The sequence below is a fragment of the Macrobrachium nipponense genome, chromosome 6 (assembly GCF_015104395.2).
Source record: "Macrobrachium nipponense isolate FS-2020 chromosome 6, ASM1510439v2, whole genome shotgun sequence".
NCBI lineage: Eukaryota > Metazoa > Arthropoda > Malacostraca > Decapoda > Palaemonidae > Macrobrachium > Macrobrachium nipponense.
Window position 1 is genome coordinate 15,153,008 of NC_061108.1, and position 21,540 is coordinate 15,174,547.

Below are 21,540 nucleotides of genomic sequence, written 5' to 3' on the forward strand. Positions count from 1 at the left end.
ATAAAAATATTCAGCAATCAAGAAAGTGAGAAAAAAATTTCTTATCTTTCCACGAAACAAGTTCCTTAATAAGCAATTCTTTCATTACTCAAAAATTTATTAGCAATTCTTTAATTACTCAAAAGATTAATTTTGTTGTTCAATTCTACAGAACCTGGATTCTACCAAGACAATGAGTTTGGGATTCGTCTGGAGACTATCTTAACGGTTGTGAACAAGGAAACTCCCGTAAGTAAATGTTTTACCCTAATTCACTGATGTTTCGTCCCGTATTGTTGTGTTGCATAGTCTAACAAACTTGACTTTTTAGGATATAGTTTTTCTTCAGTCCTAATATCCATATTATATATATATATATATATATATATATATATATAAATATATATACTATATATATACACATATATGTATATATATATTATATATATATACATGAGAGTTAGAGTGTTTGTCTTGCTTTCTTCTGAATAATCATGGACACACCTTCCATCCAGATTTATATTGTGCCCTGATTATTTTGAACTAAAGTTGTTTTCATTGTATAAACCCCCACTAGATTCCCATATGAACTACACTAAATACCAGCCCTTTGAAATAAGAAGTAGGGTAGCAAACCTGAAGAACAGGAGTGAAACGTTAATGTTTAAAAAAAAAAAGTCCATTGTCTCAAGATTGTTAAAATTCGAATGTAATTAAATGTATTTAATTATTCATACTTTTGTTCATGAAAACTAAGCTTAGATTAAACAGGGATGCATTTGTGTGATCATTTTTATCTTACGTTCTGTGTGTTTCGGATTTTGACGTTCACCCATTTTGTGCAGATTTCTTTTATATAAAATTTCTCGATTTCTCCTTATGAACGAAGTAAAATACCATTTCAAAATCATCTAGAATTTTTCATTATTCAGTGGCTTCTTAACATTACTAGAACCAATTAAAGATAAGCAGTCAAGATAAGACATGCCAGTTTGTTACTTTTGCGAGTGATATGACATTTAACTAGGGAGAAATTCAACAATCCCATCAACTCAGTGAGGTGCTTAAGCATAGTTGGTACCACCTTGATTGGGTTCTTAGGACTCTGTTGATAAAGTTTAAAGTTTTAAGGTACCTAATAGGCAGCAGAGGCAAGGGATGAACCATTTCAATGTTCTAGAGACCAAACATAACCACACACTGATCAACGCCATCTCAGAAATGTGCTGTAAAATAATACTTGCCACAAATCAGCAGTGGTATCTTTGTTGAGAGATACCATAAGTATTGATGATCAAAAGAATATCTAAAGAAATATGAGCCAGTGAGCCAGGGATATTCAATATGATAAAATTCAAGGTTAGTTCTAAATGAAGGAGTATGCTGAACTAAAGAACTTGATATAGAAGTCTTAGAAAATGATCATTTTTTTTTTTTTACACATCTGGAGTGTGGTCCAAATATATGAACATGGATATTTCATGCCATTTTATTCTGAAATATTGATGAATGGGTAATGAAATAAGCTACTTTCTCTCTGATTTTTCAGTATGAGTTTGACAAGAATTCATTGGGCTTTGAGCCAGTGACGTTGGTACCATTCGAAGAAAATCTCATCAACTTCACAATGCTCACCAGCAAACAGGTATGGTATTTGATTTGGTTCTGTAAAAAACTATGAAAAAAGTATAAAAAAAAATAGACAGATCAATCATTACTTGTCACAAATTTAAGAAAATCATTCCTTGTTGCCAACAAATTTATTTTGGGACGATAAATCTCTTGCAAAATTAAAATTATTTCATGGAACTCAAAGGCACTCAAAACTGTACTGTCCTGTTCTCGCTTTCTTGTAGAGAACTACTGTTTCACCTTTTCGTTCCTGATAAATGAAAGTAAGATGTTTTAGGCAAATCAGGTTTTGTTTTTAGAAGTTGACCGCTTTATTTGCAAGAATATTTGCATTCCAGGACCAAATTTCGTGAGTTGGAAGACCATTTTCACATTCCATTTTGAATCTTCATTGTCTACTCATTTCTTCAAAGTATTTTGTTTTAATTCTCACCCAAACGAGGGCTTCTTAAATAACTCATATTTCTCGGGCATAACAACTTGTACTGTAAATACCATTTACCAAGTTATGGAAGTATTTCAGTAGCCTATAAACTATTGGACTTCTAGACACCTCCAGTGACAGCTTCCAATTATATGCAGACTGTCAATGCATCGCTAATTATATATCTGCAGAATAGCAAGATGGACACAGTACCAGAAATTTTATGCCTGCCAATGAAAATGGTACCAAGAGTGTATTTTACGATTCTCAATATTTTGATCCGACCATAAATTACGAAGAAATAACCCAATTCCTCCCTCCTCCCTTTTATTTCTTCTCGTCATAGTGTCAGTGGCTCAATAACTACCACGCCCACGTGAGAGACATTGTGGGCAGAGAACTCATCGCTCAGGGGCGTAAGCGAGGCTACGACTGGCTGATCTCCAAAACGGAACGACTGCCCTGCGTCAGCGATAAGTTCAACTTCGCCCCAGGCAAGTCAAGATCTGATTATACTGCAGCTCTTACGTACGGCCGTGCTGCCGGTGGTCCCTCGGGTATAAATCCGTCATTGCTGGTCGTCTTGGTAGCTGGTGTTCAAGCTCTGAGACAGTTTTCAGGGCATTAGTGAAGCGATGATGACAGTGGGAGTTGTAGCTTGGCTTCTGTAGATAGGAATTGTGCTTTTATGTGTATCATGTTTGGATAGACAGCCAGTTTTTATGTATTTTGATATAATACATTTCTCTTACAGTGCAATGCATTACTTCAGAAGTCTTTTACTCAACATGATGAGAATTCCTCTTTGAAGGGCTGATCATGGTTAAAAAAAAAGCAAGGTTTTATGCGCATATTATTGGATGTTCTACTAAGCAAAAATAACAAAAAACAAAAAAGTTCATTATCCTAATGCTAAAGTAAGTCTATTTCTATCAAGTCATCATAATAAAGAATAATTTATTTTAAAGGTCTTACTTTTCTACATGACGTTGAAAACGTCCATCTTTCCTCGACATCCATGATATGTTGCGTGTGTACTGAACTCCCGGTGTAAGTTGCAAGGCATACAATACTTTTGTATGATTTTATTACTGAACTGGATAGTATAAGAATGTTCTAGGTTAATCTTAGCTGGTTATTTAGCATCCAGTGATTGACGAGAGCCAATGAATCTTCTGTGAAAAGAATGACAGTGTCAAGCCTATGCCAGCCAGTTAACAGCACCTGTATACAGCGAGAAACGGGGACCAGCAGGGCGTTGTTTCACAGAGCAAAACATTGTGGTTACCTATTTGAAATTGTCTCTGAAAAACCTATATGAAATTGTCTTTGAAAATGTTTATAAAAGCAATTTCATCTTTGATTCATATGCCGTTCAATTACACTTAACCAAAGCAAAACCATTTCATCTTTTCTAGAAAACTGCTTGAGAAAAATGTTTGTTATGAGCAACTGAAAGTGTAAAAAAGCTTACACCTCTGGTACAGTCATATATAGTATCCACTGCTGTTTGCTGATTTGAGTCAGGAAGTTTATGAGCAACAAGGTTTTGCTTTATGTGAATCCCTGCTTATAGTCATTTGTTATTTTCATGTCATTGTGGCAATTGAATTATTTTTATTGCATACTGAATGTCATTCTTTGTGTAGTGTATGATTCTTGTATGACAGTTGATTTCATTGAACTTTTGTAATTGAAACAAATGCTGTTGTTTTCCACATCTGTGCGAGATTTTCAAACAACTCGACTGTATTTTGTATGGCTGCATTTGGATGCAACCGCACAACTCTTACCAAAGACTGAATGAAGGTACCGTTTGTGACATTTTACGCACTTTAGCAATAAGCTGTAATATTTATATATCTCCGCTGTACAGTGCTTGTCGTTCTGTCGGCTGTTTTGTTACTTGCCGAGGTGATTACCAGACATTTTCTTTACTTTTCTCATTTGCAGTTTCGATATTCATGTTGAAAGTTAGTTTACCTGGCCAGTTAATTAGGTATTAAGGCTCTCTGAACTTTTCTTGAAAATGAGAAGAGAAACAGTGATAACAGAATAATAACGTTTCACGTTTTAAAAGCTTCTGTGTTGGACGCTCCCATTTTGGGTTTGTAAGTGAACTAAGTATAAAAATTGAATCTGTTATTAATTAAGTCTGGTCAGTGGTTCTAGATGTAGTATCCCTAAATCTGTCAAATTATTTTCAAGTCGTAGAACTATAGGTCTGATTGGTCGAATATCAATGAAATGGGGCTTTATTTCGTAGACCTGAAGAGGAAACCATTCTAGTACTTATATTATTCTAGTATCATGAATATGAACAACACGAAAGACAATAACTGATTAGGCGCTGTATTCCACTATTCAAGAAATGATGCTCTAAGGGGCAATTTTGTTGCTTAAGAATGACAATACATTCCAGTTTCATTGTATCCTTGATTCTCAACGATAGCGGCAATGCGTGATCTCATGTCTTTTATAACCTTATGTTCTCGGCAACTTTGGCATTTTCCCTTTCCTTGGGAATTTTTCTATCCACTTTTTGAGCTTTAGAAGTGAGGTGCAAATTGACTTATGCGGTAACTTCTAAATTTCGTCATAGCAATAGTTTAGTTGATATATTCAGTTCATAGATAAGGCAGACCAACTACACGTAAAATTTCATGTAATATGAACGCAAATAATTTGAAAGTCGATTTATATTTTGTGCATGGTAGGGAAAGTTGTGTTGTATTAAATCCCACTGAATTACTAAGAAAATAGAATCTAATTTTGCGCTGGGTACCCAGCAAAATTCACAGCGTTGTCAAATCAGTGCATTTTCTTTGGTCTTTCCAAATTTTTTTTCTGAGTAAACTGTGTTGTTTGATATAGCAATTCCCATTAGATGTCACAGATTTTATTCCCACAAACAGGAATGTCTCAGCAAAATAGTCATTGTCCTGTTCTAAACAGTCTGAGTGATAAGGATTAATGATTCTCTTGAAGATTTAAGTTCACTTGAAAAACATTGGCCACAAGGCCATATTGACTGAATGCTGTATTGCACTGCCATACATTAATCCAGAATTATGTTACAATGAAGAAGGTCTCTTTTCCTTGTGTGGGGAGGGGTGCCTATCTGCTTTTAATGGTTCATCAAAAACTAGTTCTTAAGAATGTTTAATGACAATTAGCAGCATCAGTGGCCCATGTAATTTATGATGTTTAGATGGTACAATACATGTTTATACATAAAGTTTGTGCATAAAGCTGGTAGAGTGTAATTCAGTGTTATCCTCAACACTGATCTATAATCAAATATTCAAACACCAAATTTGACCACTTATCAGAAATGGTTGTGAACCCCTTGAACCTGTTTAGTGTTTACAATACATTGGTCTATCAGCTGGCAACAAGACTTTTCCATCACGAAAATTGATTTGAAACTGTTATGTAATCTACCGTTACCTTTATCATGAGTTCGAATTCGTTCTCTTTTGATGTGGAAGTTGAAAGCGCTGTTGTCACATTCTCCACCTGTTCTTGTACTGTTCATAATATGTAGTCTGTAGATTCTCACATGTTCTAGGAGGATGTTTGACCCAACTTCCGCCATATCAAACCATTTTCTGGGCTCAGCCGTGTCGCTCCGTGAAATGTGTCTCCATTAGCACTAAAGGAGACACATTTCACTGGGCGACACGGCTTCCTCTCCCAGAAATAGATTTTTCCTACGTCAAAATCCCTTTTTTCATACCTCTGGCCAGCAGTATTTTCAGCTTCTATGTTTCCCTTTTTGTTGAAGGTAGTTGATCATCCTCTGCATCACTCAAAGCATTTTTTTATGTATATAAAGACCCCCATCTTTTAGTTATTTAATTGCTGTACAATACTCACTAGGAGTATTCACCACCTGTGTTTTGTATCTTGGTTTTGCTAATATATGGGTGCTTTTACTTTTAGAAATTAATGAGCTCTATCTTGAAGTTCCGCTTCATTTAGATTTCATTCATGGGGTTGCTGGTTATTTTGCTTGTACAGTATAATGGAGAAAATATAAACTACCCACAGATATTTGTACTATATAAGTTGTGATAACGACATGTCCATTGTCTTAATAAAATATACAAAGAAAACTAAATTTTGCCTTTTCTGTTGTACATTTTCTCTCTCTACAGACGCCCAATCTTATGGAATTGATAGGCAAGCAAATAAAATGGAAAACTGATCTAATATTTATAATTGCTAAATGTGGAGCACAAAATTACCCATTCACCCTAAGGATCTGTAATCTGCCTCATGAACATATTAAGGATATTCACAGTTGGGAGGAAATAATTGCCTCTAACAAAATATAGGCTACAGACTAAATGGTTCATAATCTCGTTTTCAATCTTAGATCATTCCCAAAATGGCACCTCCAGCAGTATATACACTTAAATGAAGTGTCGTACCATATTGTAGTGATCTCCAGCAGGCTTTCATCTCACTTCCCTGAATAAATTTGGCTATTCTCTAATTTGTTCATTGGTACGTCTTCCTTTGCTGTTCCATTTTCTTATATCAGAGCAAATATAGCCCCGAGACCCATTCATTTGTATATTGTCATACTTCTAATCTTGGCTCAGTCTCAGGCTGTGCGATGGACCAGTTAGGGTTACAGTATTAGGACTGAAGTATGCCTGGTCTGAGACAGAGATCGTTACTGTATTCATGCGCAAATTTAGGAGGTATTGTTGGTGGTCCTTTATCTTACTGTCATCCCACATTGATTATTGCAACCACAAGATACCTTTAATAGATCCAGAGGAATTACATGTGAGCAAGGGATTTTCTCTATTTTGGCAGCTTTATTTTTTTTTACTTGTAATATCTGAATCACACCCTTTTAGCAATATGTTTAATGTGCACACATGAAGAGTCCCTGTTTATTACTTAAGATTCAGTTCCATAGATATTTTGTCAAGTTCCATTTTATTTGCAAAATTTCGGCAGTTTTTTATTGTGCTGGTTCCTACTAAGGCAAAGAGTTTGCTCTAAACTAACAGAAAATATAATAATTTCGACATTCCAAATCACTCAATATGTTCCCAGTAGATTAGAAATAGAGATCTTAAAAATGAAAATAATGCAATTCTTTATGAGAGTAATAATCATAGAAATCCATTTTTAATAGAAAATTATGCAGTGAAGAGCAAGCTAAAATTAGGTATAGTAAATTAGGAAAACTAACCCATAGGGATTCTATATACATTTACTATTTAGTATGAAAATTTCTTTCAGTCAAATAACCCACTCTGTTGATGTGGTACAAGCAGTAGTTCTGACCTCTGTTGAGTATCTATTAAGGACCAGTACGTGTACATGTAGCGTAGGAATTTAGCATTTTTTCTACATACACTCTAATACATACACACAATCTCGTGTGTCCTGAATTCTCATTACAAAACATTTCAAAAAGGTCTCTCTTTTTTTACCTTCATTTAATCAGCAAATATCTACTATTATTTATCAATGATTTCAAAAAAGTGCTGAGGATTACATAAGAAAGTCAACATCCTTATGCAAGATGAGAGAAACGCGTGCAAAAGTAAGTAGAATATAATCCTTTGGTGTATTTCTGTGCCCAGATGTGTTGAAGTTCACTGCACCAAAATTCAAGTGGATGGAATGCTTTAGTTTTTTTTTCTAAATACTGCATGTAATCTCTTCTGTAAACATACAAAATCTATTTTTTCTAGCAGCTATGTAATACCTATCACCAAAGTTTTATTTCAGGGAGGTTTGGAAACTTTTTTTTTTTTTTTGCAATTAGGTACATCTCATATGTATAAACAATAGCACTGTCTGCTTTTTTTGTTCAAGGAATATTTCTTCTTACATTATAATTGTTCGCTAGAAGTTTAAAAAGGAACTGCCAGGGTTTGTGAGATATGAATTTATTATAGTTCATGTTAACATTCCCCAACAAGTGATAAAGCAAGCTACCCATACGGGAAAATAAGAAAATTAATGTAAATCAGGGTTTGATTTATTGTCAGGAATGACAATTTGGCCAAGAACAAGCTGTCATTGTCTTCATTTATAATTAGTATAGGTATTTTCCCTTTATAATTGTTTATAAAGTACTGCAGTCATTTGAAAAGAGATGATCTATGCATATCAAGTGTGTGCTTATTCATATTCAGTTTATCCCATTTAGTCATTTTATATGCCAATGAACCCCAGTTACACTTTCTGTTTGCATGATCGTTTTCATGCGAGCTTGGTATTAAAACGCAATTTTATGGCTTTCTTGAATTTTCATGTTCGTTGATAGACCTCCTGTACAGTAATTTTTTAGTCTAATGCAGTATGTTCGATGAAGGCAGATGACTGATAGTTCAAAATTCGCTTTACCTAAGGTGATCTTCACTACTAAGGTAAGTCACTCTCCTATAGCATAAATATTTTTAGGTTAAATCTGTTAGAAATTTAATTTTTGGTCACTCGCCTCCCATGAGACATTTAATAAGAAGTAATTTCAGAAAGATAATGCTCTAATTAAAACAAAGGTCCCTTGTTGGCAAAGTTTGTCAGCTAGGTATTCTGATTGCATTAAAGATTCTCAGCACTTCAAGAGTGGTGTGGGATCCTTTAAATCAGTTATTAAATGACTGCCCTGTCAGTGTACCTCTTTTAATCCCCTTTCATTTTTCATTAATTTCCTTTATCCTTTGTTGCAGTGATTCTAGAAAATGCCAGACAAGGTCAAGGGTTCAATAATGGGTGCTCGTAAAAACTTTTGGAACAATTTACCACTGTGGGATGCTGAGGGATTTGTTGAGGAAAATTGCTTTAGGTCTTGTTTCTGAATATATTCATTTTTTTTTAATCCTAAGACTATATGTGACATAATGCTACTTTTAAAGCTATAAACGAAAACTTACGGCAAAAAAAATGAAACGAAACTTTAGTTTTATTTAAAACGCTGTTTCAGTAGTTTTTCAGATGGCTTGCTTTATCACTTACGTGAAGACCCTATTTCCTAAGATAATGTTTATCATTTTCCCAAAACTAATTTTGTTAAACATATTGACTTTTGCATAGTAGGAAACAAGTTGTGGAGAAGTATTCTTTTCTTTCTTTTCAACAAGACCTACATCTTTCGTCTCCCCTGCTATAAATTGATAAGGATTTTCTTATCTGTACAATACATTCAATTATGGCTAAAAGAACTTACAAGTCGTCCATACACCTGTTAGAAATATTGTGACACTGGCAAGAAAAAAAAATTAGTCAAAACTGTTTCATCTTAACTTTCGTTTAACCCGTCAAACGGGGTTACAAGAACATTATTTTCATAGAGGTAATGATATCCATTTACTCATCATGCGTTTATGTATTTTCGCTGATTGTTACTGTTAGTTATTATCGTCTTGTGAAAAGTGTACATACATGTTCCTGTTTATTGTAGGCTCAGACATAGAATATCGCCTTGGCTTCTTGGTAATCTCTAAGTTTCATCGTTATAACAATATTTTTCATTTCGTTCACTCTTTTATCTGTAGTTTGGTTTCATTTTGTGCAGTCATTTTGCTTAAGTGTATAGAAGTTGTAGCTTTGCTGTATCTTTAAGCTCTTGTATATTAATAGTTATATAGTTTACCTCTTACCAAAACTTTTTCCATGGTGCATGCTTATTCGTTTGTTTTAGGCTACTACCTGTTTCTGTAAAACTTGCAATCAGTTATTTAGATAAAACTGGTGTAATCGGTGCCATAATACTTAGAACTCTGGTGAACTATCATATTTGCCGTCTCTTCTTTTTTTTCTCTCTCTGTCTTCAGGTTCCACAACACAGATTTAGGCTATTTAATTATAACATGTTTTTACATTGTGAGTCATGGTTAAGCTAATAGTGCATATAACGTTAAATGTTATATTCCTTATCCCTGCTCTACCCATCTTCTGCTCTTATGTTGTTATTGCCTCTGGTGTCAAAAATAGGTTCCTTTCGCCCCTTTACCCAGCAAACTCTCTCTCTCTCTCTCTCTCTCTCTCTCTCTCTCTCTCTCTCTCTCTCTCTCTCTCTCTGTTATGAATTTTATTTAAAAATTACTTACATATACATCTATTTATTTATTAATTTGTATTTTTCTTTTCTGATAACTGATCTCCTCATTCTGCATTTCCTTTTACCTCCTGTTACTTCTTTCAAATGAACGCCTTATTCTTTGGAAGCTTGAATTTCAAGTCAGTGGCTCCTGCGGGCTTGTTCCATATGAATAGGGTTCACCTTCTGAATAATAATAATAATAATAATAATAATGATAATAATAATAATAATAATAATAATAATAATAATAATAATAATAATAATAATAATAATAATAATAATAATAATAATAATAATAATAATAATAATAATCTCTTAGATGCAGTATGCCCCAAACATATTTACCTGTCTTGAAAATATTGGTCTGTGAATAAGCTTTATTTTAAAAGACATTAAAAGGGTTGATGTGAAAAATCTCCAAATTCAAGAAACACTTTTTAGACTTTTTTGATATAAGCATTTCAAAGGTTCTCTTAATAGTCAAGATGAAAAACTTTTGAATATTTTTCTTGTATTGCAGGACTTCTTTGGTATAAATCATAATGTTTAACCTATGTACGATTAAATTTGTAATGTTTTGCCAACAATAATTCAATAACGGTATACTGTACTCTATTTGAGTCCTTACTCTTGAAACCATTAATTCTTTTTATTATTTTTCCAACCTGGAATTCTGTTTTGTTTCTGTCAACTCTGTAACATAGTTTGCTCTCCTCCTGCTAACGTAATTGAGCTTTTCTCCTCATTACTCATTCCAGTATAAGGTAAAATCCCATCCCTCACCTAGGGTACTTTAAGTGAGCCAAATTTTGCACCTCTGGCTCAACGAGACGTCGTTTCTTCATGTCAGTCAGTCGGTTCTTCAGTGGTAAAATCCTGCTTGTCTCACTCAAGTTTGAAGAGCTCACTATTGGCAGTGCTATGACTCTTCAAGTTTTTTTAGATAACTTGCAGTAATGCATTGCAGATTGCATATGTTTTCTTGCCTCAATGGAGGACTGATTAGTAGCTCGTTTGTGCAGTATATTTTCACTAAGATAAAGGATGTTATTTTCCTTCTTAGTATTTTGTGTATACACATTTAATTACCACCAGAATCCTGTTAGACTACACATTTGCTTTTTTGCTAATCGATTAACCGACTAGTTTTTCCTTATACAATCTCACATAAGTATCAAAGTACACAAAACTTTTTCCACTAAAACTTATCAGACTTCATAATTTGGCAAATTATTTTAATTTCCTTTGGTACATTTGCAAGTAGTCAGTCATGTACAGAAAAATAAGAAGATAATTTTGTGACCTGTAGAATATTCGTTTGCTAACTTGAATTCTTTAACTATATAAAAAAAGATTGGTGTTGGAAGCCAAATAATAATCTCGGCGCAAGTTATTCTTCCTTTGTACGTCCTCCGACGTACTTAATGCTGCAAAGATGAAAAGGTAACACTCTCCAACGCCTCATCACTTTCGAAGCTTCCTGTATCACTTTCCTTCCTAAGGAATGCCTTTTTCCAAGGGTGGTTCGGTCTACAGCCTAGTTAGCTTCTGTGCACATAAGCAGAGTTACGTAAGTGCATGTGTTGTGCGTGCACATAGTATAGTTCTAACTGTACAGCACATAGGATGTCAATTTTCATTCTAAAGAGGCTGCCATGAGTACTTTTATATTGTTATATGCTGTAATGTATCATTGGTATTGCATTTGTAGGGTCTTATGTATTACACAAGCACATTGTTGAATGGTACAGTAAAACATTTTCTTCAATGAATAAGGAATATTTGCTTACTTCGTAATATAAGCTCCTATTTTACATGTGCGTTTGTCGATAATGAAAGGAATAATGCTGGGAACAGAAATAAGGACTTTGCAATATATTATATATGTGCATGGAGGGAGTAAGAGTATTTTCCTTAACTGTGTCTTAGTGTTGAATGGTCATTGGAGAAAACGAGATACAGACTCTTACAGTTTGATGATAGTTTAATTCTGGTAGTATTTACATAACGCCATACAGTGATTTATAGGCATAGTTTCATTTCATGTTTTACCTGTTGTATTGATGTTTTCAGTGGGCGTAATTCATATGTTTGTCTGTCAGACTACACGCATCTTGAACCATTAGTTTTAAAAGTAACAGTATCATGTTCATGCTTTGGAGTCGTTCTGTCCTTTATTGACTCTGGAGCCTCATAGTAACCTATTGTCTTTTGCATCAGCTTCTTCAATACCACTCCGTTTTGTGAAATTCTACTGTAGCCATTTGAGCCTTCAATGACCATTGATACACACAGACCTCCCCAATACAGGCAGCCCTCGGTTAACAGCGGCATCAGTTAATGGTTACTATATGGTTTTACGGCTCTTGTCTAGTAATGCTGTTAACTGGATTTTCGGTGCTGATCTCTGGTTAGCAGTGCTGATATCTGGTTAGCAGCGCCAATATCTGGTTAACGGCGCCGATATTCGGTTAGTGGTGCCGTTAAGCAGGTTTTAGTGCCGTTATTGCCGATTTTCGGTTAGCAGCATCTGCAGGGAAGGGAACCCCCACTGTTAACTGAGGGCTGCCTACTTTTGCTATTTAAGTTAAACCGTTATTTGATTTAGCCCACAGTTATGATATCTTCCGCAGTACCCCTGTATATCAAACACAGCCCCTGCTAGTCTGAATGTTGCGTTTTCATTTGCAATCAGCTTTTTTCTAGGAGCCTGATAATAGTCGAATGTCAAACATCTACATATCCATTCCTCGTCCTGCATAAATTTTAAAAAGCATTCGATGAGTTGATTTATTAATTCCGTTGGTAAGAATCATTGTTTATGATCTGTTTCCAGCTTTGCTTTCCATTAGGCATGTGTGAAAAAGTAGTTTATATATTGTGGGGTATGTTTATTCACAATCCAAAATGAAGATTCATTGGAGCATTGAAGATTCATTCTGCTCTTTATTGGGGGAGAATTGCTGTTCCTTGTTTTAAATCTACTTGCCACTTATATCCAAAAATAATCACTGAGGAAATCTGTTTTACTTACCAAGTATTTTTATTTTATACCTAATGTTTCTAATTATGTACTAAAACTATCACTCTAACACTTTGTTTTCCAAGTTGGAAACAAATAAAACTCAAAATTGGAGTCTTTCAAAATAATGTTCTAGATGGTACTGAATGTGAGCACAAGTGAGCATGTCGTCCAGTTTCGACTTTTGTAAATTATTTGTTAGTTTACTTCAGATATTATTTTTCTGAACAACAGGTGTTGCGTATTCTACACTTGTCATAGATGGACAAAATAAACAATCTGTATGATTTCAATCACGGTTTTCTTTCTATACTTGTGGTCTTTATGATTATACTTTTGTTTGCTGTTGGCTATTTTATTTTATTTTGTGTGTCTTCGGTGTTTGGTTTCCATAGTTTTAAATTTCTTTTTTATATTTAAAATTATAATAGAGAATGTACTCTCTCTATATAATGACTGACTTTACGTTGTAAGCGAGTGAGAAAGAAAACTTTTGCAGATCAACATGATGTCTGAAGCAAACTCAAAAAAACAAATGAAAAACTTCATTACTCCTCTTAAACACTGATCTTGAGCTGCATCTAGAGTGCATTTTCCCTCAACTTAGTCGTGAATTAATTTATTAAACGATTCACTAAATAATCCTAATGTCTCATGGTGAAATAACCAGTTCTCTTTCTTTCTCACCTGTCTTTAATGTTGCAACATTTATTATGGCATTGTATCTGTTTTTTTTTCTTTTATTCACGTGTTTTGCAATGGATCTGTGTTGGTGCTTCTTACCAGCAGGTTTTGCACCCAGCAGCAAAGCCTGTTTTATATTATAATTTGGGCATGATAAATAGTTACTTAATATATGTATTCTTGACATATATATATTAATACAAATTGATTTTGCAAAGTAACATGCTTTTTCTGTAACTGTAAAATTGTTACATATTATTTTGCAGTTTATTTATTCCAGTGGCATTTGCTGCATTCTAATTGATGTTTTGCTTTATGCCGTTTTCTTAACATTTGAGAAAAAAACATACTGCCTTGCCACTCAAAAATTAAATTTGATGTTTTAAAATAAAGTCTAAGCTTTGTTTTGCCACTTGCAATATTTTGTTGATATTTGATGGATTAGTCGTTGAAATATTTATTAGCTTCCTATAAAGACTAAGTTCAGTTTTTGGACCATAACATACGATTCGATGTCTCCTGCAGATTTTGAAGACGAAAATTCTGTTTCATCTCGCAAGAAACGGGAAATCACTGCGGGATACCGCTCAAATTGTTCTATGGAGGTCTGCATATCGGAGATATGTACAGATACAACTGTTCGGTAAGTAATTTGTGCCGTTTTGACAGCCGAAAATTAACCACTAAAAATTAACAAAATCTTTAAACTTTTCCATTTCAATGTAAGAGGAAATGCTAAGTTCACTTTGTTGCAAGTTTTATAGGTAGAAAGAAAAACTATCTTTCTGCAGTGGATAAGACCAAGAGGATCATGCCAAATTTTTTTCGTTCTGAATGTCTTCACGTGATTCTCGAGCTTAGATTGTGATAATATTTATACACATGCATCAAATCACTCAACTTCCCATCAATGACAATGTAATATTTTTCATCCTTCAATGTCATTTTAAAAAGAATCATTCTGTTAATTTATTCAGATCCTCATCAGTGCCGTAGGGAACACAATCACTAAATATTATTTTTCCATGTAATAATATTGGCGCTGCATTACTATACTCTGTTTTTTTTTCATCTGTCCATCCGCCTGTAGTGTTTTTGTATGGTAACACTGCGTCCCGGGCTTTAGATAGTTACGCTATGTGTAAGTTTTAGGTAAATAAAAGGATATTGGGTGTACATTTGCAACTGAAAAGTGTTTTAATAATTTACTGTATGCGAATTACACCGTTAACATTCGAAATAGGCTATTATTATAATCGTTGAATGTAAGCTGAATGTAACTATCTACAGGCTGGGACGCAGTGTTACCATACAAAAACATCACAGGCGGATGGACAGATGAAAAAAAAAACAGAGTATAGTAAGAGTAACCACTAATCTTTCAATTGATTTGAGGTGCATTATTAAGTGGTGTTATCGATAGGATTTCAATGTCTGGTAAAACCGAGGCTTGATCAGCTGATCCCATGGCGTGCCCCCATTCTGCATAGTACCTGACCACAGGCTACAATGACCGTACTAACTGTACTGAATGGTTCTGGTTGTTCCACAATCATCTGAACTTAGAGCCGACTGCTTGCTTTCGTTATTGGTAGAATCCAAGAAATTAATGATTTAATGCCACCCAGATAGCTATCATTAGTCCACAAAGTTTTCTTTATATATAGGGAGGTTTTTCATGTCTGTTCCCTATATCTTTCCCATTGCCTTTGCCTTTTCCTGACAACGGTAATCAGGATTAAGACCATCATCATAGGTCATCTGATCGTACTTAATAGGCTTTATAACAATAATGAAAACAAATATGCTCAGTGTCAGTGTCCCTTCAGTCAGGGTATGCTACTAATTTGGCAGAATGCCTAAAGATGTCTCATTGCCCACTACCAAATATTACTTGATACCGTTGCTGTGAAAACTTGGAGTAATGTTTTTCCTAATTAAAAGCCCATTCAGTCTCGGTACATAAGACAAAGCAATGTTTTCTCTTTTACCTTCATTTACTCAGTTTATATATGTTAGGGCTCTTCTTGCCATAGTGGTTATTTATTATGAACAAAACTCAGTTTGCCTTTGCTGTTTTTCTCTGCTTTTTCACGTGGTCATCTGTTCTGTGGAAGCTTGCTTAGCAAATAAACGACCTTTTGATTATTGTGACAAAACATTTCATAACCTCAAAATCAAAACGTGATGCAGTGAAAGTTAGCCATATATTAATTTAAATACAGGGAGTTAAAGTACTACGCTAATATATCACCTGTTTGGTAGTTTTTTTTATATGTATGGTGGCACCAATGCACATCATTGAAAAACAATGCAGCACCATAAACTGCTTGCCAATGCACATTATGTATAGTTTTCTAACTTTCACATTTATATTCAAATCCTTACTCACTTTTACTTACATATTTGCCCATGGGTCATGAGCCAAAGGAGACATCTGTTGATCATCTTCACTTTCTAATATTTTTGTCAAAATTATAATACGTCTGTAAAGCTGATTTTTTTTTTATTATTGAAATGCACACAGGGTTGAAAGACTCCGTAGGGAGATGACCATACGTGGCTTAGATGCTTATATCATTCCATCTGGAGATGCTCATCAGGTAAGGCGGATCAAAGTACAATTCTGAGGTTATACTTAAATTTCTAAGACTAAGATCCAGTTTTCTAAAATCCTCGATTTAATTTAAGACCTGAAAGAAATTACTTGAGTCTATATGCGTATAGAGTGTTGATTACACCGGCTGGTGAAGAGCGCTTGCTTACTCAACTTCAAGAAGGAATTATACCAATATTAAATCATTTAAAATCTGAAAGACTATAATTTTTGAGAGGACATCGTGCGGACTGAGAGCTGAATGTCGAATTTTGTCTTTTGATTCATGTTCCAGAGTGAATACGTACCAGAGGCTGATAAACGAGTTCGGTACATTAGCAGTTTCACGGGGAGCGCGGCGACAGTTGTGGTAACGATGGACAAGCAAGCACTGTGGACTGACGGCAGATACTTCCTGCAAGCAGAAAGAGAACTCGACTGCAATTGGTTGATCATGAAGGAGCGAGCTGACGGTGTAAGTAGCTACTTAGTTACGTGAGAAATATATGTTTGGAAGTGGTATCGCAATGATTATCAGTTACCAAATTCATAATGAAAAAGAGGAATAAGTTCTTTGTCTTGCTATACAGTATCTTGGCGCCAAAAGCAGGATAATTCTTCAAAGTTTATGAATGACGTTTCCTTTATCACAATCTGCTGCATGATTAGCATAGTTCTTTATCTATAAATTATAAGAGTGACATTCCAAATAGAGAAGCAAACTAGTTTTTCCCGATATCAAAATCTTGTTCATTTGTAGATTGCTACTTTTACTCTATTCAATTTTTTGTTCATCTTAAAGATTTTGTATTGTTTTTCCATTTGAAGATTTTAATAGAATTTCCCTCTCTCTCCTTATTTCTCGCACAAATTTAAAGTAAGTCATTTATATGTACGTATGTGTGAGCATACACACACACACACATCTGGTGCCAATAAACCCGTAAAATGAAACAAAGTAAATATTCCTATCATTATGTAACTAAAGAAAAAGACCAAATTAATTACTTACACTTCCGTTCTGTACAATTACTTTTGCAATGAAAAAATGAGGGACATTACATATCCATTACGTAATTTATGAAAAGGTCCAGAAAAACTCTCATTTGTACTTGTGTCATTCTGTTGCCTTTGAATAGGACTTATTGTACAGTACCTAACATTTTTTAGCCCAAATTTTCTGCCATTATCAAAGACGGGATTATTCACTTTAGCGTGGTTCTCAATACAGTCTTTTTATGTTAACTGCATTCACTATTTCCCCCCTCACTTTTCCTCAAGGTTCCAAAACTGACAGAGTGGCTGAAACAAGAACTCTCCAATGGATCACAAGTTGGAGCGGACCCAAGACTCCTGAGTGCTGATTTATGGAAATCTTATGAAAAAGAAATTTCAGGTAAATTTTGCAGTTTGGGCCATATTAGCCGAAAAGCATAGGTATTTTTGATGAATGTATAGTGACTGTTGTCTTGGTGGCTTATCTCTGTAGAAGCTATATATATTACTGCAGGTAGGCTATACATTGATAGATAAAAATACTATCTTATAATTCGTAGATCGGCAGGCATTCAGTACGTCTGACTGCAGCGTTCAGCATTTGCCAAAGGTTCTGTGGAAAAATTGATATCTCTCTCTCTCTCTCTCTCCTTTTGCTTTTTTTTCTGTCTATGTCAATTCTTAATGATTTCTTTTAAAACTTAATGCTCTACCGCCGTACGTGAATAGTGCTTTTATTTAACATAGGTAAAATCTCTCCATTAACGTAAAATCCTAATGTGAAATAATTGGAAGACATAATTTACTTGGTGAAACTAGCAAATCTTTAAGTACATTTGCCCCATTTCTTACCAGAAAGAAAGTTAAAAAATATTTTTGTTCACTCTTTCACTATTGACATTATTTACCATCACATTTAAGGTACTTTGACACATTATTTTGATATGTTCAACTATTTCTCAAATGCCAAGCCTGATATGAATCATCAGTTGATCAGTTATTTCATTTGATCAACCAACCTACCCCAAATGCGTCACTTATTCTAGTACATTGCCCAGTTTATTTGTAAGTAATCTTTGCATCGGATGGGGGAGCGTCAAAATTCACTTATGATTAGTTTGGACTTGCTCGAAATTCATTGATTCATAATAACTTACTGATGTTTAAACATATGACTTCATTGATGTCTGTATAACTTACGTATGAATGCCATGTTTGAGGTCTCCCAACCTTGGGAATAATGCATTTTTTTCCTTGACATTTCTCGTGGCAGTAACTCAAATGCTATTTTCTAATTACCAACGCAATTTTGCACTTTCAGTGTTCATTCTGACGCTATAAAGATTTTTTTCCCCTGCAACTGGAGGTTGTTCAGGTGTTGAAGTGTCCTCCATAACTTGTCAAAGAAAATGAGTGATTCCAACAAATAAAAGAGGAATACGTATTCTTTTTGAAAAGCAGCGTATCGTTTTTTTAGCCATGAAATGTATGCATGTATACTCCAGCCTTTTCCAAATTATGCTCTAGAGACTGTAAATGGGGAGTGTTCAAAGAGGTTCAAACACGTATTTTTTAATTAAATTTGTTTTCCAGTTTTTGACAGTTCAGTGCATATATTTTATTTTGATTTTATTGAATTTGTTGATTGAATATTGATTTATTATGACTAAAGTTTAAAGTACCCTATACTTGATGAGAGAGAACTAGTCTCAGACAAAAATATTCAATTTTTTTACTATCTTTTAAAGTTTGATCCTTATAGTTACCCTCACTTGTCATCTCTGTCGCTTTCTTTATTACAGGCCCCTTTAAAAGCCGTTTCTATTCAAATGAAGTTAAAACAAACCGTGTATTAGAGTATACGTGTTTCTGAAAATTTGGTGGTTTTTTCGAACTCTAGTGAATCCTTGGCATTTGTACTGTAAAACATCATTCTTGTTAAGTCGAAAATAGTATAGTAGTTTACTGGAAACCGTTATTACATTTTCAACTTGAAAATAATAACATATGCCCAAGTTTTTAATTGTTTTTAATTTTTCCAATATTCTTGTAGGAAAATTATAGTTGCTTTAAGAGATAGTGGACACTACTCTTGGCCTATATCTTACATTTTGGGGATCACATCATCACAGTGAGGGAGTTTGGTATTTGGGTATGGGAAAACACAACTAGTGACATACAGGGACCTTAATCCCACTGATATTTAAAACAAATATCATGCAGTATTGTAAGAACCTAGTATCCTTTGTTAGGTTAGGTGTGGTTGGTTAAGTCATTAGTTAGCAAAACGAGCATCAGAAAGTAGGAAAGTTGTTTTAAAGTCCAAAATACAAAAGTGGGTAAATCTAGCTAATAACTCCCGTGTCGAGTATTTCTTTAGAAATTACAGTTTCCTATTAGTACTCGGGTTGCTTATTAAGAATTTAACATTATTTTTAGGCGGTCGACTAATTAACCCCCAGGCCAGTACTAAACATTGCAAAATAGTACATTGTATGCCCCAATCCCTAGTGGATGTCGTATTCGCGGTTACGTTCCTTGCAGTCCGTGCGGAATTATTCCTTAGAATTACCCTAAAGTGGTGTAAAATAAGGTTTTACTATCAAAGATGGAAAGTTATTTCAGAAAAAGCCAGAGAAAGGTAGGTGTTGTAGGCCACTTGGAGACAAGAGCTTTTACTAATTGTCATATACTAGCTGCCTCTAGGACATCAGCTGATACCATAGACATAGGCTATTTCGAGGGTGTAACTAGGCTATTTTGCAACAGTAAACCCTAATAGCCTACAGATAAGAGGAATTTGTATTTTCATAAATTTATTGATAAACAATGAAAAATGTTTGCCGTGTAAATTGTGGACATTAGTTTCAATAGCAAATTAGTAGATTAGGGACACAAAACACTACCCACCCCAACCCCAACTGTTAATTTGGGGTAACACTGTAGGAAAGTTGGATGCTTTAGATGTAGGAAAACATGAAAAGAGTAAAAGATGAAGATGAATTCAACCTAACTTAAACAAAATTAGGGTGCTTGATCCTTATTAAGCTGGGGCTTCTGCCCCCCCCCCCCCCCCAACCTAATTTAGGGCCTTATAAATTAAGGTAAAGCATTGGAGCCTAGTGTATTAACCTAACTGAATCTTACTTAAGGTACCTGGTCATTACTGGCCCAGAGTCTGTCCCTCCTGGAAACCCACTTTACTGAACCTAGGTCACTAGATTATTTTCAAAGGATTTTAAGTCTGACAGAACATTACTCTTAGGTAGAATAATCTTAAAAGTTTTCAATAAATATGACCACACTCAGAGAAATGCTGTTCAACAAGTGTCTCAACGTCAAACAAAGTTAAAATAACCAAGGTTGTGTAATTACACGTAGTAAATATTATTGTGCATCGAACCTTTGTTAGTTAACAATTCATTCTGCTATTACACAATAATGTAATAGTATATAATCCTCTCAATTTCAAAAACTATAAAAATCCTGAAAACAATTAATATTCACAGATTAGCTGCTTGAATGTATGATACCGAGCTGAATATTTGGTAGGGCCAAATTTCCCCAAACTTGTATTTCAGACCACGCTTCCCAATGACAGTCTGCATGTTATTTTAGTAAAACATAAATCCCAGGTACCTATTTGCTCATTACTCTTTTGTTCATAAATAGGGATTATTTTATTTCTCGTGGATCCTTTTCTTAGTTCAAGATTGTTCCACAGTATTAAAAAAATTCTCAATTTGGGAATAATTTTTACAAAATTACCTTTACACCTGCGATTTTCTTTCAGAGACGGGTATTGAATTCATACAAGAGGAAACAAATCTAGTTGATCTGGTGTGGCCAGATGATGAGCGACCATCCTATTCAGAAGATCCTCTCTTTATTCATGAGTTACAGTTTGCAGGCAAGGCTTTTTTTATTATATTTTGCAGTTTTGCTAAATTGTAATATAGGGAGTCCCCAGTTATTGGTGGGGGTTCCGTTCTCAACGGGGTGCTGATAAGCAAAAGCCGCCATTAACTGAAACTCGGCAATTTATGGCACCAAATTTCTCTTAATGGTGCTGATAACCGGTTAATGGTGCCTCTGTTAAGTAAGTTATGGCATCATAACTCTTATTA

The 21,540-nt window shown here is 34.5% G+C and overlaps 1 protein-coding gene across 2 annotated transcripts in view; it reads left to right on the forward strand.

Annotated features, from left to right (window-relative positions):
- Positions 1–21,540, forward strand: part of LOC135216931 (uncharacterized) — a 427,667-nt gene that overhangs the window by 330,005 nt on the left and 76,122 nt on the right. For both annotated transcript variants that reach the window (XM_064252477.1, XM_064252478.1), the window contains exons 15-22: positions 152–228; positions 1,529–1,624; positions 2,382–2,529; positions 14,347–14,464; positions 16,349–16,424; positions 16,713–16,892; positions 17,699–17,813; positions 21,207–21,323. In XM_064252477.1, coding sequence (XP_064108547.1) covers positions 152–228; positions 1,529–1,624; positions 2,382–2,529; positions 14,347–14,464; positions 16,349–16,424; positions 16,713–16,892; positions 17,699–17,813; positions 21,207–21,323 — 927 coding nt within the window. The remainder of the gene's footprint in view (positions 1–151; positions 229–1,528; positions 1,625–2,381; positions 2,530–14,346; positions 14,465–16,348; positions 16,425–16,712; positions 16,893–17,698; positions 17,814–21,206; positions 21,324–21,540) is intronic.